This window comes from Leguminivora glycinivorella, chromosome 15 (genome assembly GCF_023078275.1).
Source record: "Leguminivora glycinivorella isolate SPB_JAAS2020 chromosome 15, LegGlyc_1.1, whole genome shotgun sequence".
NCBI classification, from domain to species: Eukaryota; Metazoa; Arthropoda; class Insecta; order Lepidoptera; family Tortricidae; genus Leguminivora; species Leguminivora glycinivorella.
This window is the reverse complement of record NC_062985.1, coordinates 11,233,669-11,261,412: the sequence shown is the minus strand read 5'-3', so window position 1 is coordinate 11,261,412 and position 27,744 is coordinate 11,233,669. Positions and strand designations below refer to the sequence as shown.

The 27,744-nt window shown below is 39.6% G+C and overlaps 1 protein-coding gene across 1 annotated transcript; it reads right to left on the bottom strand.

Annotated features, from left to right (window-relative positions):
• On the bottom strand, positions 1–27,237 carry LOC125233951 (protein ENL-like). The gene is made up of 3 exons (XM_048140125.1): positions 27,043–27,237; positions 3,995–4,172; positions 1–1,964 (listed from the first exon to the last, which is right to left on the bottom strand). Exons 1-3 carry the CDS (start codon positions 27,070–27,072, stop codon positions 1,351–1,353), a joined length of 822 nt encoding a protein of 273 aa, XP_047996082.1. The 5' UTR covers positions 27,073–27,237; the 3' UTR covers positions 1–1,350.
• Between the last annotated feature and the right edge of the window lie 507 nt (positions 27,238–27,744).

The following is a 27,744-nucleotide window of genomic DNA, read 5'->3' as shown; positions in this document are numbered from 1 at the left end:
AACATTTCCTGCTATTAGTAACAGAGAAAAAAAAACGTTATTTCATTATTTTACTGTACCTCTTAGCAGAAAGATGGTTAAAGGTAATAAATAACACTTATATACCCACGAACCCACGAAGCAGTGTGGCATCGCTGTAAGGTACATACAGTCGCCATCAGATACAGGATGAAATAAAAAAGACCGTTCAAACTTTGCATAGCGACTTTTGAGGTCATAATGAAAAACTTTTATTATGGGACCAATGCTGAATCGCGAAAAAAAATTGGCTGAAATGTATGAAACATTTCGACTGTCATGGTGCCGCTTATTTCTATGCCAATTTTTTTTACGCGATTTCAGCATTTGTCCCATATGCTATATGGTTGCTATCCAAAGTTTGAATGGTCCTTTTTTATTTCACCCTGTATATCGGAGTTGCTAAAGCTAAAGGCTCTCAAATATCCGCACAAATATCGGAACACACATTCTGGACCAGACGAACGCGGTGACGTGGGTACTTCGCTATTATATGTATAATAGGTATTTATTAAATGAAATTCATGATTGTTGACAACCCCTTGGCAGTTGCACAATATTTGATGACTGTTAGTTATGTCTGAGTTACATCTCAGACATAACTAACAGTCGACAACAAAACTCCGTTATAATTTATATACATTATATTTAACAAACGTAAATTATACGTAAACATAATAATATAAACCAGCCAAAAACATGTTGCGCCGCAAAACTGCTTACCTACCTACTATGTATAGAAATATAGATAGAATTTGAGTTAAAAATACTCTAGCACCTCTATCACCTAAGATGTCCTTAGTGAAAACAAGTAATCTGAGATCTTAGTCACAGCACACTTAGTAACAGACTAAATTATCGTAAAAAATATATTACTCTTGAACTTTTATATGACTATAACGTATCGTAACTTAAACAACTTCATAATGATAACACAAAATAAATAAATCTTCGGACAAACACATTAACAACAATTATAGCTAGTTATAAACGTAATTAAAATAAGAACGGTATAAAGATAACTGTAATGGCAAGTGTCAAATGGCACCGTAGACTACGAGATTGACTTACTGAGCGGTGGCAACTATTACCCATTGTGTTAGTTGCAAAAAATTTGGCCGAGAACGGTTCTCAAGCGATCCAGTAGGTATACTTATTATTGATTGCAAAATAATAATTATTAGGTAATACGTCGTATACCTACTGCTTCGCTTGAGTGATTCACTCTGTGTAAAGCCCTGTATTCACATCACATCAGTCATGCATGGGCGAGAGTTGAGAAATATGAATGTGATTCTGCTCTTGCAAGCCTGTGAATACAGAGCTCAGGGGTCACTGCATCGCATAGTCGGCCTCGACGCTGGTAAGCGCGCGGCGCAGCGAGGCTGGCAGCTCCGGCACCTGATAAATCGGGTCCGATAGCGGCGGCAGCGGCAGCGCGTCACCGGACTTCTCATAACTACTGTACGATAAATACAGCTGCGATACGTGCTTTATCTCATCCTCCGTCATCGACACCTGTCTCAGCAAACTTCTGAAATCCACGGACGATTCGCACTTTGTGCAGTCGTACGCTTTCTTCTCGTAATTCTCTTTGGTCTGAATGGGTTCGACGAATTCGTACTTCTTTTGTTTTCTGTGTCGCGGTCGCTCCTCGCCGCTGTCGGAGAGCACTACCAGCAAGCTGCCGGGGTGTGTGAGCGCGCCCGTTCTGGCGATGACTTCGCCTCCAGCCCTCATGAGACACTGGCGGAGCTCCTCGGGCGGGTTCCCGAAGTCGTAGTAGATACACCGGGACTCTGAGCTTCGCGCGCTGTTCTCTATCAACAGGCTGTATTTTAGCCGGATCCTCTTTGGCTTGGCGTTGTATTTCAGGTACACGTGGATAGGGATTTCGATGGACGCGCAGCCAGACTCTTGAATCTCATATGGCGGCTCTTGGAGAACTGAAAATACGAAAAGTGGTGATGTAATTTAAGTAATATAAATGAAATTATCTCACGTTATAGAGAAAACAATACAGTTGGCATCCGGCTGCGATTAAAGCCGTGCTTAATGTGTATTCTGATAAAGGTGATATGACTTTATGAGCCGTTAAACATGTTTATGTCATTGAAATATGTTATCAAATAAATAAATAAGTGTTTTTAAATAAATTAAATATTACTCAGACGACTGCTTCTTCGCAAACGCTCATTACAGTCATTACACATATTTAATGCCTACAATAGATATTTATTTAATGTAAAATATAAGTGTTTTTGGTATCCTCATAAAAATCTATCGCAACAGTCACAGTGATTTGTACTCTACTACTGTAACATTAGCAATGACCGCACATGCAACATTAGATGGTGCCTAGTTGTCCAGTTGTCTTAAAATTAGGTAAATTTAGATTTAATTATGAAATCATCATTAGAGCAGTGTTTATTTTTCGTACCTAATAAAATGTTCTAAAGTTTAGAACTGTCTAGCTAATCAGATAAGACTGTATATCTGGGTAATTTTGGGCTTTGGTCTGATTATTAAGCATACCACGATGTCATTTTCGGCTGCATGAGTTTGTACTCATGATTGTGTATGCCATGAAGAGGATGGTTTAAATAAGCTTGTTCATTATATAAATTGAAGTTTCCACGTAGACATACAAGTGTAGATAATAAACACTCAGTCATAATGGCATGTTCATTATCGGCCTTTGTCTACGCTGCGCCTGTCAATATAAATAATTAAGATACGCAATTAACTTGGTTCTAATACTTCTAATCTCTTTTCTTTGCCATAGTGTAGATATTACATTTTGTTGCCGTGACGCCCGTGACTAACATCATTAATTCACCCTGGCGAGTTTTTAATATAACACGAACGTCTTATTTTCTAGCTAAACGATCTCTATGGGCGGGTGAAGGTGGAAGATCACCTTTTGCACGAAGTTATGCAATGACCATTATGCATGTAATGTAATATCTTTTCGCCAGCCATGGAACGGTCAAGTAAAAAAAAATAGATATAGAAAAAGTAGCAGACATATCTAATATTCTTACTTTATGAGCAATACGATCCATTTTAAGCACTTTCTTCATAATTAGCAGTATTTTTAAAAATGACGTTGAATATTGATGCATTGACCAGGATCATTAGGGTCAGGTTTAAATTGCATAACCAGCTTCATATTACTGAATAACACTTTATACATGAAGTTTGTAGTTTGTAGAGTTACATTTTGGTGCCCTCACCAGGATCTTTTTACGGCTTCCGTATAAAGTCACCTCTCTTAGGATAAACGAACTCCGTAGGCGGATGTAGATGGAACACCACCTTATGCACGAAGTTGCTAAAGTTGCTAAAGATAAGAGCTGGACCATTTCTAGTAAGGAACGGCCATGAAATTAGGAACGTATGGTTCGGAACACTGATCTTACGTTACATTTTGGTGCCCTGACCAGGATCATTGTATGCTGATTGCTGGTGTTGCTGACGATAAGAGACGATATATTTCCAAGGTACATATTGGCTCTGATCGTAGAAGCTCTATTATTTGTTACGTTACATTTGGGTGCTCTGACAAGAATCATTGTATAGCTTTAGTACGAACTCGCCTCTCTTAGGGTAAACGAACTCCGGAGGCGGGTGGAGATGGAACATCACCTTATGTACGACATTGCTGAGGTATTTTCAGCAAGGAAAGTATGGCTCGGAACACTCATCTCCATGTTACGTTACATTTTGGTGCCCTAACCAGGATCATTGTGTCGCTTCAGTAGGTACGAACTCACCTCTCTTAGGGTAAACGAACTTCGTGGGCGGGTGTAAATGAAACACCACCTTATTCACAAAGTTGCTGGTGTCGCTGACGATAAGACATGATATATTTCCAACAAGGAAAGTATGGCTCGGAACACTCATCTCCAGTATTTATTACGTTACATTTTGGTGCCGGGAATAGGATCATTGTACAGCTTTAGTACAAACTAACCTCTCTTAGGGTAAACGAACTCTGTGGGCGGGTGGAGATGGAACACCACCTTATGCACGAAGTTGCTGATGTCAGCGCCGGCGACGCCGCGGACCCACACCCGCCAGTCCGCGCGGCCCGACGACGACCGTTGCGGTTCGCACGCGTGACCCACCTCCAGCCAGATGCGTATGCACATCTGGAATGAGAAATATGGTTTGCTATTCATAATTCTATTTTGACTACAATAAATGTGCAATCCAACGAGTAGTAGAAGTTTTATGTAGACACAACTTGTTTAAAAAATGTGACGGGAAGAAAAATTAGTTTGCGCGTCATTGATAACCGCGGCGTAAACGCAGACCACCATAGGACAACCTTTACTCGTGGAACGTCACACGTTCAATGGAAAACGAAACGTAACGTTTTTTAATTAATTTTATCACACCCAGACCCACCAATAAATACCTTCTTATTTTACATTTAATTTGGGAATGTATTTTAGCTGGTGATGTATATTTACATTACAGGCTGACTCCACACCACGTCATTTGTCGATGTAGTATAGGTAATAATAATGTTTGAACAGTTTGTTGTACTTAAAAGAAAATACCATTTTACTGGACAGTTTTGTTAAACAGTGAATAATTGATCCATCAAACCTAAATAAATGAGGAAAAGAAAAGAGGCAGATAACTTGGCATTATGAAACGTTTCTGAAGAATGCGTGGCGTCATTTCGACTGGCGGGTAATTTCAGATAATCGAAATATGTTCCATGTTTTTAACTATTAACTACAGTGCCGTATGTGTCCACTGAACACGAGTGCCCAGTTTTGACCATGTTTCAGTACCATTCTTAGCAATAAAAGGTTTAAAAGGAAACGAAATTGTTCATTGCACTGCAATCGTAAGTAGCTATCCCATCGCTCTCAACACAATTGAACTTATTGACAATCGACTTCTACGACACCCAAGGGAGAGGAAAAGGGATGCCGTCATTCGTAGCGTCACTACACGGGAAAGTAATTTAGAGTTTACTTTGTCTAATTCTAGTTAAATTACGTTAGAATCTTGAAAGGTCAAGGCCACAGCAGTGTGTTAAGACACGAAGGTCGCTGAGTACCTACTTCCTTGATTTGAGACAATGCATAACCTCTCCACTTAAGTACAGGGTTTCGCAGATTTGTAAATAATTGGCGATAAACACGGCTTTGTGCAAATTACTTACAACTTTAGCGTTTAGTAGTTTTTATCTGCTATGAAAATAGAAGGGATTCGACATCAAAAGTTTTGTTTCTTTGGGCGCACACAACACTCAATATTTGTCAACAACTTTGTCCGGCAGGGTGATTTTTTCACAGTACTAAAACCTTACTAAACTCACTTTATAAATATCAGAATTCACAGATCAAATGTGGAAATATCGGAAAAATACTCTAGGCAAGAACCGACAGAGCATGTACCTAAACTGCACATGCAATTTTACGACATAATGCATATTTGTATTTTTTTTATAACCTACGTTATAGCAGCCAGTAAATTTTACACTTCTTAAGATAGGTTTTATACGTACCATGGTTGTTTATTTACTGTGAAGGCTCTTACGAAACTGCATGGGTAGAATAAAATTGGTGTCTACAGAGTGGCACTCCGTCCGATTGTAATTTAATATTTTATTATGTTTCAGTGATGAATGAGTTTACTCGATCAGCAACGAGCGTCATATTTCATTTATATTATATGTAGGTAGGTAAATACTTACCTAGTATTTGGTAATACATATAACTGCGGTTAACACGCCTAATTTATAATTATGCTTATTGCAATACTATAACATGAGGTAAGGTATGTTGTCGTCATTGTGTCGTGTGCGACCCTTAATATGATATGTCGTACTTCGTCCATCTCACTGTAGGCACAGTATAATAAAGAGTACTATCGTACAGTATGGCCACTCCCGCTCCCCGCTGAAAGTGCCGCCCACCCCCTCTCGGTTACCTTGTCAAAAACACGAACAGTCGACCTGTCATATTTCACTCATACAAGCATAGTACGCGTTCACCTACACGAGCTAAGACTGTGTGCTAGTAATGCGCCTCTTTCAATATATTTGATCGCCAGTGTCCGTGGTGTGCTGTAGGTATACTTACTTTTTGATCATCGTCCATGCTGTACGATTACAACATCCACTGGTCACTCGATAGTCGATACTGATATTACTGATGTTACCGACGTGTCCTTTACAACTAAACCTATTCAAATGTCATTTTAATAATGGCTGTTATTACAGAGCCAAGCAAACACCAATTCCTAGGCAATTTCATGCCAATGAAAAGTATTTACGATCCGTAGGCAAATTACCGTTTTTAATGCACTGCTGAGTTCGATAAAGGCATGATTGTTATACCTACAAAATAATTACTGAAATTTTTGCTAGGAATTACAAATCAAAATAATAGTACCTGTTCGAATGCAATACTTACCTACTTCTTAACTATCTGAGTGAGTAATTAATCAAGGTACCTAAACCTATTTATTTCTGGGGTATCGCAATTTCTCTGCCAAAAATGTGGCAGGTCGGATCTAGAGCAGAGCCCAACTGGGGAAGTACCTCCGCCTTACAGAAGACGGCAGCCAAATAGCACTAGACCCTACTCATAGTGTTGTGTTCCTGCCGGTGAGTAAGGCTGCCAGAGCTCAACGAGGGTGCGGTGACGGAAGGATCTACGGAACTAAATTTGTTCCGTCTCTTGTCCTTTGAGTCGTCGGCAACCCGAACCCTCCTTGGAACGTGTACATTCCTTTTTGCTGTGTACTTAACACAGCAAAAGGGAGTGTACAAGTTTCTAATGGGTTGGCATTGGCAACGCGCATGTGACACTTCTTGAGTTGCAGGCGTCCATAGGTTACGGTGACCGCTTTCCATCAAGCGGACCGTATGTTTGTTTGCCACCGACGTAGTATTAAAAAAAATAGACGAAAGGCCTTATATTGATGACGACTGAAAGTAGGTAAGTAATATTTTATCAACATGGATCAGGTTCGACATTTACCTAATTTTGAAATTTAACCGCCGAATACTATGTCCAAAAATATGACGTCAAACTTACTTTGGAGGTTAGAAGCCCTAAGTAAGACCAAGGACCATTTAATACTAGACTGATATAGCCCATACAAAAAAGCGTACCCCTGAAAAAAGCTTAGTTTTTGCTTTAAAACTAGATGGCGTTGTTTCGTAACCCGGGAGTGGAAAAAAACATATTTTCACCCATATTTTTACTTGTTTTTATATTATACTATGAATAACTATCAAAAAACTATATTTTAATATCAAAATATTCGCTCAAAACACAATTTTTACAAATTATATTTTTTGGTCGGCCTCGACGTAGTTGTGATCGCTTCGCTGGCTAAGTTTGTTCGCATGTTGTCTAATTATTGCCAAATAAAATGACTAGATGACGTTGGTGGACTAGGAAAATGTCACATCCGTTTCGTTGTTCATTAATATAATATACTTAGTGATAATAAACCTATATGTTGAGCTCAAATATACGTTCAACAAAACGCAATCATTGTGCCAACAGATGTGACATCCATGTCACATCACAAATGTCATTGTATGATTTATTGAATATTCATAATATGGATATTAAATATTTTAGAATCGCAGCAGCAATGCGAGTAGAGATACAGAATTAATAACTGTATAAATTAATAATTGTATGACCAATGACCGCATACATAAATTTACCAGTTTAGGTGACAGAAGGCGAATCCAATTTGTAAACATTAAATGTGCTAAAGAAAAGAATCTTTCCGATTTTCAACGGGACACGGCTGAAGGGGCGAGCTGGTTTCGACTGCGCCCATGCATCTCAATTGTCCAGAAAGTTCATTCGAAGATCATTCTGCTTATAATAATCTGAGTAATCACAGTGAACGGTTTGACAGTACTTCAGCTAACATGTAGAGAGACTTGCTAGCTTCGTCGGTCAGGCTTCGTCTTGGACACAACGCGGATAGTTCAGCGTTTCTTGTATGTCACTCCGAGCAACCTAACCATCGGCAGCGTCGGCCATGCACTGGCCGACTAGGTGTGGCACTTTGGATTACGTTTTTATAATAAATTAATGATAGTTTGTATTGTTTTGGTAATATATTTTCTACTCGTATACTACTCGTTTGGTACTCGTATAAACCTAAACTCTGACATAAGTAATAATTAATGAGACTAAATGCGTTTTCACATTATCCGATCCGATATCGGATGTAGGACTGATACCCCATACATTACAGGCGCTATCTTGGATTTTTTCCAATTAAATCCTTCCGACATCCGATATCGGATCGGATAATGTGAAAACGGACTAAGACAATAGATACCTTGTTAGTGTTATATACCTATGCCTATGTATATCCCACCAAAAACATTCTGTAAAAAATAGCTGTCTCGATGGAGCTGCTTGTTTATCTCTAAAAAGTAATAAAATCTACATAAAGTTCCTTACTGCAATTTCTTTATTATTATAGTTAACTAGCCTTTGCCCGCGGCTTCGCTCGCGTTAAATTCGAAAATCTCTCCACAAACTTCCATCCTCCATTCTAAGGAAGTGGGGGGATATAAAAAGAGACAAAAAGTAGTCTATGTCACTTTCCATCCCTTCAACTATCTACACTTAAAAAATCACGTCAATACGTCGCTCCGTTTTGCCGTGAAAGATGGACAAACAAACAGACATACACACTTTCCCATTTATAATATTAGTATGGATGTTGTGTGACTTGGCCGTTGAAGTGTAGCGGTGCTGGCGACAGATTGGTGCAATGGTATCATGGAGCACCTGGTTGTAAACTTCTTTATACCCTTGTGTATAAAGAAGTTTATAAGTTTCATATTCGATGGTCCGAGCTAAGGTTCGTAAAGCCATGAAGCCGAGCTGATAATCATTGACGCTAAACGCCGATCGAAACGCAGTCTGAAGTGGGCGATAGACGTACGATACGAGCAAGTATGCGTACTTATGGCTCGACGACCTTTTTCGATTATGTGTCACCGTAAGTGCGTTTTCACATTATCCGATCCGATATCGGATATCGGAACGATAATCCATACATTACAGGCGCCATCTTGGATTGTTTCTATTGAAATCCTTCCGACATCCGATATCGGATCGGATAATGTGAAAACGGTCAAAGTACGCGTAAAAACCGCCGCGCATAGTAGTCGACCATCCAACGCGTACTTGCTCGTACGCCTATCACCCACTTGACGTCGCGCCAACACTTTATGGAAAAAGCGGGTTTTCGACAACGTTCTACCAATAAGATTTTAGACATTCAAAAATCTTCAATAATACTCAACTGTTTCGGTCGCACTTGTTCAAATATAGGATAGGATTGGTGTGAGCGAGACGGTCAGGAGATTGATTGTCAATATGATATCTATCATAAACACCGTTCGAAATGGCCTCATTAAAATCTAAATTTTAAATATATTGAAAGTAATATGACTAATCATTGACGTCACGCTCAAAATGAAAGAGATAGAAAATTTGACAGTATGGTATGGTACTCTTTTGCATGATTGTCATAATTCAAAATAAGAACGATGGCTTGCGTTGTAAACAGGGACTGAAACATGACACGGGCCCCTAGCGTCATCTATATACTTTTCACTGTATCACTTGTAATGCCGTTGAACTACCGCGTGCGTATTTAAAAAAAAACGACATTTTTATTCAAATGACACTCTTAGTGACATCTAGTGACATAGATTTACGGCTGCCAACGGGGTACGGTATTTAGTATGGACTCTGCTGGTCCTTTATAATCGTCCTTGGTAAGACCAAGTAAGACGTTCCAAACTAAATTGATATAGCGGGGGCGCGGGTCGCCGGGGGCTGGCGGCGGCGCGGGAGAGTGCGAGCGACAGGGTGCGTGGGAACAGAGGGGAGGCTGACAAGTCAAAATACAGGAAACAATGCAAATTACACGAAAGTTATTCTAGAAAACTATGAAAAAGTAAGTGCATGGTCGTAGAAAAAGTATTATTTATTTATTTATTTATTTATTTATTTATTTATTATTCAAATAAGTTACACAGCATAACAGTAAAACCAAAGCACTGTGAAACTAAAAAATAAAAACAATAGGTATAAATATAGCACAACAGTAAAAATCAGACAAAAAAAAAACAATATTCTATTTAGGCGACGACGTAACAGCACAGTATAAAGATAAATCAGTAGTTAATCTCCGGCAGCGGCGACGCGGTCGTTACTACTGCGCAAGGTCACGCAGGGTTGTACCTGTGCTACTGTCCTACTCGTAGTAACTGTGTATGGCGCTATGCTAGTACCAACGCTCTTTCTACCTTTTTATCTAATAAAGATTCAAGTACATGTTTGTTTCTTAAATACTGACGAAATCGTATTTACATAAAATGTTTGAATAGATGTTTGCACAATATTTAAGTAGGTACCAAACTTTCGAGCTAGATAGATCGCAGCATCTACCTAAATGACGTTACAGATAAATCCTTATTGATTTGAATGTGTCATTCTAGCTTTAAATCTCACTTTTACGCCATTTACGTAAGCAATAATGTACCTAACACTGCAAAAATATAACAACCACTTACTTTTCTGGGTGTCTAGGCATTCTAAATAATATTCTGACATTTCCGCATTTTGAGAACTGTTCTCCATACACCCATAAACACTACAGTAACGAAAATATATCTTCGGTGCAGACGTCATTTTCTCCCGAACTCAACACGTCAACACAGCGCGCGAACGCGGCCCCGACTGTCCAGCCCAATACTTACCAGTTTCGCATGTATTCGGTGCATATGGAGAGTAGTTTTCGACACACCGCGCGGAGTGAAGTTTGTTAGAAGAGTTATTACTGCTTTATACTGTGGTAACAGCGTGGCTCCGTTGCGTCGTCTGACACGGCGTAGGGTTCGGCAGGTTGCCCCGGAACCGCCGAAACACCACGCCCTTCGGCCAGAAGTCTGCACTCGCGATGGCGTCCTGCAGCGGCCGTGGCACTCGCAACACAAACGAACTGAAGTGCACGTAGTGGCGCGACTGTAGCTGGAACACTCTCAGCGTGTAGCCAGTCTTCTGGCGAACGTACTCCACCACCTCATCAGCCCCGGCGGAGTAGTGCAAGCGCGACACGTAGAGCGCCCTACTCGGCGTAGCAATCCGTAGACCTGAATTCACTGGTTCCGCATTGCCACACATAGTCTTACGAGGCGCCCTGCGCGCCTTGCTCTTCTTTTGCACCAATGTGAATCCCTCCTCATCCACATTCGTGCGGGCAGACTTTTCCACAATAGGAGCCCGTGATACCTTTACAGGTGCATTTACCCGGTTCGTTGCGACGGACTCACCGACAACGTCAGCATATGCACGCTGACGCGAGTTTGTTGGGACATGTGGCGGCCGGACGCGCGGGGGCGCGCGGGCGGCGGATCGGCGCGTGCGACACATTTTACTGCGCCGGCAACAGGCAAACAAACCGACTTGTCAGCAGGTCGATTATCAGACTTGAAATTTGAAGCCGCTGTCTGAGTTGGGGCAATTCGCAAACATTTTATTTCTTCACGTAACTCAGAAATAGTAATTAGGCTAGCTTCAAACTTCGTATTCATTTCGGCTAAACTTGTTCTTAGGGCCACGATTTCCTTAAACAAGCATCTGACGTCGACGTTGTCCGGATTGTACGACGAAATGTTGGAGATATCCGTCGCCACAAACTCCGGAATCCGGTCGTTGAAGTCTTTGAGGATCTTCATTATGTCCTCCAGGCTCTTCTTCCCAGTTTCGTCTCCTCTTCGGTGAGGTACATAGGTGCCGGCTATTCCAAGGAACTCACACAACACTTTCTTCGCTACACAGATGTCTTCCACGGTGAACTTCGACGCGCGCGAAGACATCTGAACAGCAGTCGCCGCATCCATCGCTCCTTCCCGCAGCAGTTTATTTTTCTCTTGCAGAAAAGCGAGGAACTCGTTTACGATGGGTTGACCCTGTTTAGAATCTGCCATCGTGTCAATTTGCCGGCAGCGGCAGGGCCGCGCGATTTCGCAATTTATAATTAAATTAAATCATCAATGCGTCTACGTCGCTGCGCGCATTGGACACATTATAATACAACGGTGTTTAACCGAGTCAAAAAATACTCGTGGCGTCTTTTCTCACGCCACTCGCCTTTTCGACCTCAAACGCCAGTTGCATAAAATACTACAACGTAGTACCTATATTATATTCGCATCGAGCCGCCAGTGTAGGTATCCCTATTATATTTAATGCGTTCATCTTACAGCTATACTATTCATACGTCGGCCTTAAGAAGGAAGTTCAAAGAAAGTCTCAAGTTGCCAATTTACAAAGCGTTTGTCCTAATCCTAAATGATTGATCATTGTACTCACACTCAGATTGAGATCAATCAACCAATAAACATTGTTACTCATATTACTGTAACTACGTACTTTGGTACTGAGTCGAAAGTCATCATCATTCGCCTGCCCTTATCCCAATCATTTGGGGTCATGTCTTTCTTCCATACCTCTCTATCGTCCGTCATCTCATCATTCACTTGCTTTTGTTTCATATCATCTGTCACACAATCCATCCACCTTTTCCTCGGTTTTCCCCTCCCGTTACTTCCTTCTACATTAATTCGAAACACATGATTCGTAATACCAAGGATGATATCTACCGGAACAGACAAAGCCCATACAAAAAACCGGCCAAGAGCGTGTCGGGCCACGCTCAGTGTAGCTGTAGGGTTCCGTAGTTTTCCGTATTTTTCTCAAAAACTACTGAACCTATCAAGTTCAAAACAATTTTCCTAGAAAGTCTTTATAAAGTTCTACTTTTATGATTTTTTTCATATTTTTTAAACATATGGTTCAAAAGTTAGAGGGGGGAGGGGAGGGGGCGCACTTTTTTTCCTTTAGGAGCGATTATTTCCGAAAATATTAATATTATCAAAAAACGATCTTAGTAAACGTGTTTTTATTTTACGTCAATACACATTTTGAATAAAATAAATTTGTAGGCATCATCGTGTAGTTACTAGTTACAATAGTATTTAAGTATGAAGATTGTCAATCCTATATAAATCACTAAGTACTTTATACTGCGACGAAAGTATTGTCTGGTATTTCAAATACTGTTTACACTACTAAAAAGGACCAATATATGACGATGAGGGTAGGTTGATAGGTTCGTTTACATTATCGATGAAACGCCTGTATTAATGCTTAATCCGGGATCACTAAAGATATGGTTTGATGTGAAGAGGTCATGTACTCCGCATGCGATAATAGTTATTTGTTATACAAGGGGGCAAAGTTGTATTTTAACGCCGAGTGTGGAATTGAAAAACGAGCAAGTGAAAGGATTCTATAGTTGAACCACGAGCGAAGCGAGTGGTTCGAGAATAGAATCCTGAACTTGCGAGTTTTTTAAAACACGAGAAGTAAAATACATTTTCCCCTCACTAGCTCGGAAACACGTGTTTTGTCCTTTAATACCAGCGGGTAAAAACGCATTTTATCCACTAGTGAGTAAAGTAATTTGACCTTGAATAAAGTCAAATTAACTGCTTTAAAATTGATAAAAGTAGGTGAATCTAGTAATAAAGATGATTTACCACCTGTGGAACTACTGGAAGCAGTGATAAACGCATTTTTTGCGTTGTAGTTTCCTGGCTATAGTGAGGGGAAAAGTTTTGTGTTACACTCGGGTGCAAATGTGTTTTACTTCTCGTGTGTTAAAAAACTCGCAAGTTCAGGATTCTATTCACGAACCACTCGCTTCGCTCGTGGTTTAACTATAGAATCCTTTCACTTGCTCGTCTTTCAATTCCACACTCGGCGTTAAAATACAACTTTGCCCCCTTGTATAACAAATAACTATTGCACCCGAGTGTAACACAAAACTTTTCCCCTCACTATAGCCAGGAAACTACAACGCAAAAAATGCGTTTATCACTGTTTCCAGTAGTTCCACAGGTGGTAAATCATCTTTATTACTAGATTCACCTACTTTTATCAATTTCAAAGCAGTTAATTTGACTTTTTTCAAGGTCAAATTACTTTACCCACTAGTGGATAAAATTAGTTTTTACCCGCTGGTATTAAAGGACAAAACACGTGTTTCCGAGCTAGTGAGGGGAAAAATATCAATTATCCTAGCATGTCTGCATTGCACTAGTGTAGTACATTCAATCACGCCTGTATCCGCTAAAGGGGTAGGCAGAGCCCGCAGAGCACATGAAATTACTCAAGTTTCAGTCCCATAAAGGGGTACTCTTAGCAGTTAAAGGGTTGAAAGAAAAGTAATTTGAATTTCCCCTCACTAGCTCGGAAACACGTGTTTTGTCCTTTAATACCAGCGGGTAAAAACGCATTTTATCCACTAGTGGGTAAAGTAATTTGACCTTGAATAAAGACAAATTAACTGCTTTAAAATTGATAAAAGTAGGTGAATCTAGTAATAAAGATGATTTACCACCTGTGGAACTACTGGAAGCAGTGATAAACGCATTTTTTCGTCGTAGTTTCCTCGCTATAGTGAGGGGAAAAGTTTTGTGTTACACTCGGGTGCAAATGTATTTTACTTCTCGTGTGTTAAAAAACTCGCAAGTTCAGGATTCTATTCTCTCGAACCACTCGCTTCGCTCGTGGTTCAACTATAGAATCCTTTCACTTGCTGGTTTTTCAATTCCACATTCGGCGTTAAAATACAACTTTGCCCCCTTGTATAACAAATAACTATTTCACCACACCAACTGGTAAAGGCCCGGCGCACTTTGCTATTCGAAAACAGATAGCAAAATTGCATTTTATCCACAAGAGTGCAAAGTAATTTCATACAACTTTTAACTTGACATCTTGAGCTGGCTGGTAGGATTTACCTATAACTGATGATTCTGAATCATAAATATTGAGTAAATTGATAGATGTAATTTAGTTTGATGTTTTATAGTCAGTATTTTGAGCGTGTCGGTGTGGTGAAACATATTTGTGTTTTACATGGGGGCCAAGTTGTTTAACCGCACGTGCTAATATTGATACCGGACCAAGCGAAAGATTCCAATATTGAACCGCGAGCGTAGCGTGTGGTTCAAAAAGTGGAATCTTGAGCGTTGCGAGGGTTTCAAGGCACGAAGGTTAAACAAACTATGCCGCCAAGTGAAACACAATTTTTTTAAATAACTATTGTGGCATTGCAGTGACAGGTTGCCAGCATCTCGCCTACGCTACATCCTAGCATTGCATTGCACTAGGCACTAGTGCAGAGTGGTTATGTTATGACTGTTATGATATCAGAATAGATACATATATAACTGCCAATCTGCCATAATGCCCTTCAATCAGGGAAGGTCAACGTGCGGACTGCGATAGCATCGCCGAGCTATTGAGGATTCAATTGAACGCGTGTTCATGACGAAATACGGGGTGTAATTATTATGACAGGCAATATTTACTTAGGTCCCTGTATTTGGCACGTCATCATGCAAAACTGATAGCCAATGGGCTGTCGATCGTTTGTTTTCTTTTGCCGATTTATTGTAGTAATTTTTTTTTTCATATCTCATGCTCGGAAAGTGAGTTGATGTTTTTATAAAAAGTGCTATATGTATGTTTTTAAAATATTGTAGTTTTTCCTCCAAGATATTTTATCTCAGGATAAAGAATTTAAAATTGGTTAAATTTAGTTCAATGCAATTTCTATTCCGATATTTAATTCCCTATTTCATAAATAACGATACTTTTATCTAAATTGTTAATTAGAGTGGCCATCAAGAAATACCTATATACCTACTGTAGTTTTCCTTATATTTGACACGAAAAGTGTTTAGCTCAGGTGAACCCCCTTGGTTAAACAATCTACTAATTCCTACCATTTTGTATGTATATGTTATGGACCAAGTGATTAATAAGGGCATTATGTATAATGCCCGGGCATTATGAATAATGCCTAGCCATATTGGGCAAAGTGATTAATCATTGTCTAGACGCCATTTTTTATCACATTGCCCGGTCATTATGATAATGCTACGTGACCATTGGGCAAATTGATAATAAGTTTAACAAGTTTGCCCGAACGCCATTTCTTATCACATTGCCCGGGCATTATGATACTGTACGTGATTGTTGGGCAATGTGATAATAAGTTTAACAAGTTTGCCGGAACGCCATTTTTTATCACATTGCCCGGGCATTATGATAATGCTACGTGATTTTTGGGCAATTCGATAATAAGTTTAACAAGTTTGCCTGAACGCCATTTATCACATTGTCCGGGCATTATGATACTGCTACGTGATTGTTGGGCAATTTGATAATAAGTTTAACAAGTTTGCCTGAACGCCATTTTTTATCACATTGCCCGGGCATTATGATACTGCAGCTGCCCGTAATAAGTTAACCCCCCTTTTTCTGCTTCGAGAGTACCAGAACCCGACTAAGCCAACTGACCACCATTTGCAAATGGTACAATATTATAACCCGGCCCCGCCTACCGCGGCACAATGTTTGTGGAGGCATTCTGCAGAGCTAGTTCATCATTTAAGTTTAATAACAATTGGTTTTTGATACTACCTCGTGCTATTTTATCCCTCTCCTACAATATTCATATTCATATTTATTGATATTGCACATTTATACATTACACGTCAGAAACATAAACATTCATTATTACTAAGTAATTCTTATTACTCTAAGAATTAAATTATAAAATTTATAAATGTGTTCTATATAATTTAAATACATTATCGCGCTAAATATTACATTTCAAGGAATTCATTGATGTCATAGAAGGCATTATCAATAAGCCATTTTTTTTAATTTATTGTAAAATACATTAAAGCCTTAAAGCATTACATTAATAGCAAGAAAGGGACACTTGAACATCATGTTTCATCATCTTTGCCATTCGTGAAAGTACACTTTTATGATAGCGCTTACCGGTAGCTCTGCCTTATGGCTCTCACCCTCCCCCGACATCATCTATGTCTCACTAAGGCTGGAGGCGAGCTCTGCTCTGCGGTCTATGTCGGACTTGTCCCCTGTGGGCCCTGCAAAACGGGCGCACACACGGTGCGACAACAGAGCAACACTTGAAGAGTGGCTCTGTTGGTTGTCGGAAAGGTTGTCGAAAAAAATAAAACCGCCTTCAAAAATAAGCGCGTTACAAAACACGGAGAAACTAAAAAGCAAAAAATAATAAACCTTTGAATTCAGATTTCTTGTCGTATTGCAATAATCTAAACATCCAAATTATAAACAAATCAATTATTTTTGCAGTCGGTACCAGACCTGTTCGTCGCCTTGCTATTGCCTGTTTGCCCCACCCAACCATACGCAGGCTGGCACCGACTCCAAAAATAATTGATTTGTTTATAATTTGGATGTTTAGATTATTGCAATACGACAAGAAATCTGAATTCAAAGGTTTATTATTTTTTGCTTTTTAGTTTCTCCGTGTTTTGTAACGCGCTTATTTTTGAAGGCGGTTTTATTTTTTGTTAAAAAGTTTATTTATTTGTTGATTTTTAGTGGTTCCTATTGATATTATACGTATCAGTCCGAATACATGTACACTAGTGAAAGAATTATCCTTTAACTCCTAACCATTGAGGAGTTGACCTTCCATCATCAGCTCAGCCACATAAAATTATTACCATCAGGCGTAAATACTGGTTTACCTTTGAAAAATACACTAAAAACATTACATGTGCCTATAACATTTGAAGAGTTCCCTCGATTTCTCCAGGATCCCATCATCAGACCCTGACTTGGTGCCAATGGGACCATCTCGGGGTTATACCCGTTCGATCAAAAAAAAAATTTTGAAAATCGGTCCACAATTCTCGGAGATATCGAGGAACATACATACAAAAAAATAAAAAAAAAAAAACATTCAGTCGAATTGAGAACCTCCTCCTTTTTTGAAGTCGGTTAAAAAGGGGAAACTGCGGTGGCCAGATTCCGGTGATCCATTCAGCAGGCCGCGGGCGTAATGTTACTTTCCCATTTATAATATTAGTATGGTTGCTCATACTGTGTAATTTTCTTTGTGTAAATAAAATAAAAAAAAAATCTATAAAATGTCTATTCTTGGGCAAAATTCTGTTATTTACATACATACAATCACGCCTGTATCCCATAAAGGGGTAGGCAGAACACATGAAACTACTAAAGCTGCAGTGCCACTCTTGGCAAATAAGGGGTTGAAAGAAAACGAAACTGTGACATTGCAGTGACAGGTTGCCAGCCTCTCGCCTACGCCACAATTTAACCCATATCCCATTCTGTTATTTGGTGTGTTATTATTACTTTAGCAGTTTCATGTGCTCTGCCTACCCCTTTATGGCAAACAGGCGTGATTGTATGTTGATGTTGATTGTATGTTGTATTATTACTTTGCCCAACAGAGGATGGGCATTATGTATAATGCCCGGGCAAACTTTAGCTATTCGATATGTTATTATCACATTGCCCAACAGAGGATGGGCATTATGTATAATGCCCGGGCAAAATTCAGCTATACAATATGCTATTATCACTTTGCCCAACATAGGATGGTCATTATGTATAATGCCCGGGCAAAATTGAGCTGTCCGATGTGTTATTATTACTTTGCCCAACAGAGGATGGGCATTATGCATAATGCCCGGGCAATCTAATTATTTGAAAAGTTATTATCAAACTGCCCACTCACAATGGGCATTATTCATAATGCCCGGGCATTATGTATAATGCCCGATTTATCACTTGGTCCATAACATATACACTATACAGTAGTATATTCATGAAGCACCTGTATGTATACATGTAAATATAAAGAAACCGTCGTGTATGTATTACAATGTCCGTGTAAGCAACACGTGCCGACCATAAAGATAGCGAATCACAATCCATTTCATAGTTTTCATACCACAATGCTTACTCGTACATGCATGAACTACCTGCAGTGTTAGCACATGGTTGCCGCGAGAGTATGTCGCCGCGAGATCTAATACAATTAGAAGAAGACGTGTGATCTATCTCGCGGCGACATACTCTAGCGGCAATCATGTGCTAGGCCTACTGAAATGACAATCGTTGACGTTACGAGGTGATCGAAAGTATCGAAACGCAGTCTGACTCGTGCCACTACATAAGAGCGATAGGGAGCTAGCTAAAAAATAAATGAATGATTGATTCACAAGAACATACATATAAGACAAAGAAGAGCATGGTCAACTTCCCATTCGCTTCAATCAATCATCGCATCATCTAATTTTCTGGTGTACCTACCTAGCCCCTTTTAAGAAGCGGAATACAACATTATTTTCAATATCGGCTAGCCAAATAAGTTTTATTTATATTTGCACTGCACTAAATCGTCACTATTTGTACTTCGAAAAAAAAAAAAACTATGTAGTAACTATGTACGATGCAAATAGAGTTACTGCGTTTCATTCAACTTTGAATAACAGTGTCAGATACAGGATTTTTTCAAAGTAGTGACGAAATTGCTCGAGTGACCATTTTTATGGTTACACCTACCAGGATGAATACTCGCACATATTGTCAGACGTTACCGATGTGACGCAAATGACCTTGGCTATTTTTACCGACTGTTTCCTCCAAATAGCCGGAAACTAATCTTAAGTAATTTTCCTTTGTTTCGTTAGAAAAGTCCAAGTATAGGTCACGTTATAAATTCAAAATTCGTGGAATGAGATAAGCCTAGAATCGGACGTGCTTGCCCGTGCTGTGCTGTGTGCTGCTAGTTCCTGCTAATCAAATTATTGTGTTACAATAATATTGCTTACTAATTTGTTAGGTACATACAGTCCGCGCACGAGTTCCGTGCACGCGGAAGGAATGTTAGGAATGTTGGGTGACATGACCGAGAGCTGTGAATTTGTCGATATAGTTGTCGATGATATGCAACGTATTTTCGTAGGGCAGATTAGGTACTATGAACTAAGTTATTTTAATCAAATTAAAATTAATAATCCACTTTTAATTCTATATTTACGTACAATTGATATAATGAAGTAAATAAAACTAGTGCAATTATAATATAGTTATATATTTAATCATAATAACCGGATTAGTATGTGTTTAAAAAAATATTTTTTATTCAATTGTATACTGCAAGCAGATGGCATCGCTTTCTCATGCCGATAAAGACCCGACAAAAGGTATTAGACAAAACGAAAAAGAGAGGTAATAAACACGTAACGATAATAATATGACGCTAACATCAATAACACAAACGTGCAGAATTGCAGATGGTGCGTAACAATAAACTTTACGACTAGAGAATTAGGTACTTAAGTAAAAAATATGTGGTTTTTACCACAAAAATAAACTAAGTTTGGGAGAGTGTGTAGCGACAAGATTCGATAAATTTGCATTCAATTCGTCCCCAACACTGTTTTCGGGCGAGCGTGGGGAGCGATGCGACGCACGGGCGCGGGGTACACCCTCCCTTTACCTCAGCCCCCGAATGCACGGAACTCGTGCGCGGACAGTACATACAATCACGCCTATATCCCATAAAGGGGTAGGCAGAACACATGAAACTACTAAAGCTTCAGTGCCACTCTTGGCAAAAAAGGGGTTGAAAGAAAACGAAACTGTGACATTGCAGTGACAGGTTGCCAGCCTCTCGCCTACGCCACAATTTAACCCATATCCCATAGTCGCCTTCTACGACACCCACGGGAAGAAAGGGGGTGGTGAAATTCGTAACCCGTCACCACACAGGCCACACAGGCAGGTTGTTAGGTACAGCTTAGCGAAAAAGAGTAGGTAGACATAAAAAAGTGGCAACATCGTAATTCGTCACGTTTTTATGGTTTTTTCACACATTTTGATTTGAAAGGAACTACAGCGACACTACGATGTTGTCACTCTTTAATTTCAGGTTATATGCTGCTTATTATTACATCTTATTTTTCCTGTATTCTTAAAGCACAATTAAATGACTGAGGTGAAATACGGATTTAAAGATCTAGCGCCCCTAGGCAGATAGTTCCCCATGAAACAGTAGAAAAGGCGGCTGCCCCGGCTCGAGCTGATACCGGTTTAATAAAAAAAACGATTAAAATTTTTACCTAGCTAATTCAATTAAAATATTTTCATAGAAAACAATTACAATTGTTTTTAGAAGGAACTAAAAGTTGAATGTCTTGATTAACTATATAGATTAATCACACGGAAAGATATAAGTAAAAGGACATCATTAATCAAATTGATTTTGTATTAAATATACTCGTTTCAGCAAGAATACACAATCATTAGGTACTTTATATACTCGTATCATTATTGAGAAGGTAATAGTACATTGTGCAACAAGGGGAGGAAGTTGAACATTACTAACGAGAGTAAGTTAAATCGCGACGGCTTGCCGGAGCGATTTAAAGACTCGAGTTAGTAATATTCATACTCCCCGAGTTACACACAATGTTTTTCATCACATTTGAGAGAAAAATACAGAGGAAACAGTCATAAGGCAAAACCTTCAACCGGCGGCGCGACCAGTAGTGTATCTTGATCTACATCAGATTATTCATATTAAATCCATTGTTTTTGATAACAAACACTTTTTGAACGAAAACAAACACGAAAATACTGCATATAAATTAAATGCAACGTTCAAAAAAGCATATAAATCATATAATTGAACTAAAATTGTACTTTATTTTGATCTGTTGTACTCTCCGTTGCTAGGCAACGGTGGGTGCCTCGCGTACGCCCGCGGTTAAGCGCGAGTAGAGAGCATATTGTCAGATTGTAAATTATAACAATTTATCTTAGTTAAATTTTACGAAATAAATGCAAAACACACTGAAATAATTGTAAAACATAAATAAAATGCATTTTTCATACCGTATAATATATTTTACAGCTTAATACATAGTAAAATTTTGGTTGTGCAATAAAAATCCTTGGCAGATTGAAACATCCTTTGCCTGAAGTAATTGTACGGATTATATTAATTTTTAAAACTAAATCCATTATTCCCTTGGGAATAAAATAGTACATTATGCTTCAGTACACGTAGACGCAATGATACCTTTAAACAGCAAATGTGATGAAAATACTTTTATCAGCGTAAATAATAGTTATATTACTAGTCAGTAGTCTTGTAATAAATGTATGGTGTTCCATACCTAAAATAATTACAGTTTTGCTATGGTAACGTATATGCAAGGTGTAATTTTTATAACCGGCAATGTTTTTTAGATATGAAGGACTGGCTATGAAAAAAAAACAACATGAATTAACCATATCATAATTATCCATTTAAGTTTACCTAGACTTTACCCCTTTCATTCTCCATTCCGTTCAAAAAGGGTTGAACGCTATGCTCGCGGTTCAAATGGTTTAATATGAGAATATTTCGCTTGCTTGGGTATTAATATTGGAACGTGCGGTTCATCAATAACTTTGACCCCTTGTAAAACAAATAACTATTGTTTGCGGTCGGGGTACACTATTATGAGAAGAACGCTTTCTCGTCTGCATCTTCAGAGTTTGAAGTGCGTGTTGGTACCAAAATACCAACCATACATTTTGCGGTCGTGAGGTGAGACCCACACAATATTTTAACGCTTAATTTAGCGAAAAATAGTCAAAGTCGTGAGTTCAAGCCTCCTCTCGGTGCTCAATACACGTGGATCAAAATCATTGGAGATTCGTGATTCAGTAAAAAATACCAAGAGGGTACAATAGTGATGTTCGTCAGGTCGAACATTGTCCATTGTCCAAATTAACCAACAGAAAAATCTATTTAGGATATTGTTTGTTTCTCGTTAGGATATCGTGCGTTTCTTTCTTCTCAATTATCGTCCCTAATTAAGCGTTTCGTAATAATCAATTACTTATAGAATATCGTAGGTAGTGTTCATATAAATAATAAGGCAAGCAAATAAAACCGCCTAGGTAATGGTCTGAGCTTCCCACTGAAACGAAAATCTGCTGATTTGATTTGTACCCACAACCTCCAATTTTGACACTTGTACTATCCATACTTCCATACTAATATTATAAATGGGAAAGTGTGTGTGTCTGTTTGTTTGTCCGTCTTTCACGGCAAAACGGAGCGACGAATTGACGTGATTTTTTAAGTGGAGATATTTGAAGGGATGGAGAGTGCCATAGGCTACTTTTTGTCTCTTTCTAACGCGAGCGAAGCCGCGGGGAAAAAGCTAGTATATTATATATTATATTCTGTAAAATTGAAGACACAGCAGCGCAGCGCACGCTCTAAGCAAAGTATTCGTTTATGAAGACTATCAGTTTACAGGAGTTATACTTATATTTATTTATTTATTTATAAATTCCTTAAAATTAACACTAACAGACAGGCTATACATGTTAAGAGGAGGGTAGTTTTAGAGACACGTACAATAGGGTGTACACTTATGGTCTTATGATTGATTAATAATCAGTAGCTAATGGCACTTTACACTAGCTAATAAATAGCTAGCTAGGTCAACCAAATCTTGGCACAAAAAAAGGCGGCAAATTTGAAAAATGTAGGGCTCAGCGGCCAATAGCTACTTGCCTCCTAGTCAAATCAGCTTCTTTTTAAGAACTGTCAAAACGAATTTGAACGACTCGCTAATATGGAATCAATATGAAATCGAATTGAGTGACGTCACGGTCAATTCAGTTACTTTATATATTTCTACCTGACTTATTAAATAGAAATTGGATTTTAAAATAAGAGCTGTTCACGTTTTTCTTATAATTATCTGATGCTTTATTTCGTGCAAGGTAATAATATTAAAAATAAATTACTAATAAATAAATAGTAAAAATATTTTATTTTAAGAACAGTAAAGTTCCCTATTGACTTCATGAAACGCGTGCCTTCTTAGGGACCGGCCACATCAGACCGTTGCGTGTCTCGGGGCGCGCAACGGACGTCGGCGCCACGCCACCTGAGTGTAATTCAAAAAGCGTCTCCTCAGTACATTTTGTATAGGAAGGACGTAAGGCGCGCCCCAGGCGGCGTGGCGGCGGCGTGGCGCGCGCCGCGCCGCCTGGGGGCGCGTCTTACGTCTAAAATAAACACAACGGACGTGGCGGGGCGCGGGCGTGGCGAGGACGAGGCGCGGACGGGGCGCGGACGCAATCTAAATTACACATAAGAGGCGAAAACACGGCGCGATGCGTCATTATACAGGCTGATTTTGTTGCGGAAACATATTAATATTATCAAAAAAACAATCTTAGTAAACCCTTACTCATTTTTTAATACCTATCCAACAATGTATCACACGTTGGGGTTGGAATGAAAAAATCAGCCCCCACTTTACATGTAGGGGGCGGGGGTACCCTAATAAAACATTTTTTTTTCATTTTTTATTTTTGCACTTTGTTGGCGTGATTGATATACATATTGTTACCAAATTTCAGCTTTCTAGTGCTTACGGTTACTGAGATTATCCGCGGACGGACGGACGGACGGACGGACGGACAGACAGACATGGCGATGGCGAAACGATAAGGGTTCCTAGTTGACTACGGAACCCTAAAAAAACATTCAGTCGAATTGAGAACCTCCTCCTTTTTTTGAACTCGGTTATAAAAAACAACCTTCATTGCCGGCTGGCAAACGGCTAACCGTTGAAACAGAAATATAAATAAAAGAGATAGCGGAAGGCGGCACCTGCGTTCACAGCTGCGTCGTCGGCGATTTCAAAGGAAAAAGCACGTGCAGCCTCTTGGCTACCTACACGGCCAGGTGCGGGCGCGGCTTTCGACCTTCGCGCCGCGCAATAGAATTCAATGTCGTCTGCTCGTGTGCGGTTCGTTTGTTTTGGAGTGGCGGCGTTTTTAACATCAAAGGGGTGAACCTATTTTGTGCAAAATTCTGTTATATCAATAACTTCTCACTTCACTAGATTATACATTGAATGTCTTTAATGTTTTAATTATTTAATGTTTTAAAAATAAATTCTTATCAAATTATATAGTATCATCACTTTATTTCAGTGTACGAATTTAGACACTAAAACCCCGCCCCTAAATTTGATGCGATAAGGACAATTGCTGCTCAGGCGAGAAATCCTGCGTACTTAATGAAAAATACAAAAATCGAGATTTCGCTCCCGATTGTTTCCTTCTCAAAAACTTCCTCTCAATCAGGATAATGATGAAATAATCTGTGTCGGACCGTTTCGATATTTTGGCTAATAATTGATCTCAGTTTTGAATACCATACCACGTCTTTCTTTGTGGCAAATTAAATTTAGCCGTTTTGACCAACTGAAAGGCTCAACTTGTTTCTTTAATAACCTAACCACAACATAAAAAAATAGAAAAAAAAACCCCGACACAGTGGACCGATTATCACGAAACATGGCTAAGCACACTCCCGACCCTGACTAATTCAGCTATCAAACAAAAAAAAAAACTAAATCTAAATCGGTTCATCCGTTTGGTAGCTACGATGCCACAGACATACACACACACACAGACATACAGACAGACAGACACGTCAAACTTATACCACTCCGTCGTTTTTGCGTTGGTAAAAACAAACATGCCAAAAAAGCAAAACGGTGCGACGTGCGACACAGATATTGATAATAATAATAAGTACATAGGTATAAACCAGGGAGGAAATAATGGAGAGCGTTTATATGTCCTGTTTTGCCTTAATTCAATATCATCACATATTTTTGTTGCTGATAAAATAATACATCCTATATATCAAGCGGCGCGCCACCTGTAGGCCTAGCACATGATGGCCGCGGGAGTATGTCGCCGCGAGATAGATGACACGTCTTTGTCTAATTGTATTAATGACATAAGGACAGGTAGTCTATCTCGCGGCGACATACTCTCGCGGCCATCATGTGCTAGGCCTGCTGGGCGACGCTCGAGTTGTGTCTGCTAGCGGCGCGTCGCTTGAGTTGCCTGCGCCGCCTGCGCCGCGCCGCTTCAGTGTAATTTAAAAAACGTCTCCTCAGTACATTTTGTATAGGAAAGACGTAAGACGCGCCTCAAGCGACGCCGCGCCCCGTCGCCGCCACCGCGCCGCCGCCACCTCGTTAAATTACACTGAGGCGGCGTGGCGGAGACGTCCCTTGCGCGCCCCGAGGCCCCCGAGACACGCGACGGTCTGGTGTGGCCGGTACCTTAAACTTGACGTTGCGTTGGCGGAATCATAATTACGAGCCATAACACTTAAAAATTGATTGAAAATGTAGGGGCGAAGGTTTAATTCCCGTAGAAAATTGGAATTTCGCGCCTTCTTTGTGCCAAGACTTGGTTGACCGTCATATAAAAGGTGTGAGGTGTTATAAAAGAATTAGGTATTTTGACCCCTTTACATTACAGGTCAGGTTGCCTCATTGATAAACCAGCATCTTGACCTCCGAACGAAATTACGAATCTACTTAACTAAGAATTAATATTTAACATCCTAAGGGCCTGTTCATAACTTTCATACGTTACAATTTATTATCACTTGATATTTTTGTAACGTGTTTGAAATGTTTAATTAAAAATAAGATAAATAAATCGGCAATTCCAATTGCGCCTTAATTAAAGTATAAGCTGTGGTATAAGTGAAAAATACCAGCAATTTGCAAACGTCGGTTAGGTAGGCCTAACTGGCCTAAGTATGTAAGTGGGAACACCTATTTGTTACTACTTATACTTATTAAGTTCTTAGTCATGTAAACACGATCATTTATAATTTTCTTGTGTCCTTGGTCCAAGAATATGTTTGCGAAATCGACTGTACCTAAACATTTTAAACTACACCGACTTAATCAGTAATTTCCATTTATTTGATAAGAATGATAAGGAAAGTATACGTACACTGGTACAAGCACATGTTGATGCGTACCATCTTCACGTGCGGAAAGCCGGTATAAATACCTACTCATAACGTAGCAACAGCGAAAAACTAGATTACTTACTAATCGTCAGCATAACTAACATTCTCAGTCACGGACGGCGTACGCGATCCGGTATTGTCGCCGAAGTTTGCTTTGGCATAAATACTCATACTCACCGCCTTGTCATGTTGACGACCTTCAGTCATTTTCTAGAATGTGGTAAAACCGCCGTTGTTCCTGCGGCGACGGTTGCGCGCAAGCCACCGTCATGCTCGTGGCTTCACTGTCACTACACGGGCCTCATGAGCTCATGGGTCGGAGCGGGCGAGCTGCGAGCGGCGGCGACGGACGAGGGCGCACCTTCGAGTTGTGTTTATCACTGAATCATTGAATGACAGCGCGGGGCGGGGCGCGCGGGGGTGACGTCACATGCGCAGACGCATGACAGGTCGGCTGTCCAAAATCAAAACCTAGCAAGGGACATTTTTTGTCAAAATACGTTTTTTTAATCAATCTGCCTCAAATTTTGAGCTGCGTCTAATGCAAAAACACCTGTATTTCTATCTCAATTAGAATCAAAGTTACGGAACCCTCTAAACCTAGCAAGTGCATATCTTACATGCAAATATCAAAATCAAAATCCTAGTAAGTAACATTTTCAAGTCCAAAAACCTAGTAAGTGCATGCTATACTAGGTTTCTGAGTTTGTAAACGGAACATACTAGGTTTTTGAATATGGAATTGTCCCATACTAGGTTTTAAATTTTAAAAATTGCCGAAGGGTTGAACAAGGAATTCAAATATAACAATAAATAAAACATAGCAAGTCAGTAATGAGTGAAGTTTGAATTCAAACGGTCGCCGTTCCCGCGCCCCCC

Excerpts from the sequence above, each read along its gene's own strand:
- LOC125233951 (XM_048140125.1), bottom strand. The coding sequence starts at position 27,072 with ATGACTGAAGGTCGTCAACATGACAAGGCG. Across the intron at positions 4,173-27,042 it reads GTCGTCAACATGACAAGGCG|ATGTGCATACGCATCTGGCT; the intron begins GTGAGTATGAGT and ends TTCTCATTCCAG. Across the intron at positions 1,965-3,994 it reads GTTCGTTTACCCTAAGAGAG|TTCTCCAAGAGCCGCCATAT; the intron begins GTTAGTTTGTAC and ends TCGTATTTTCAG.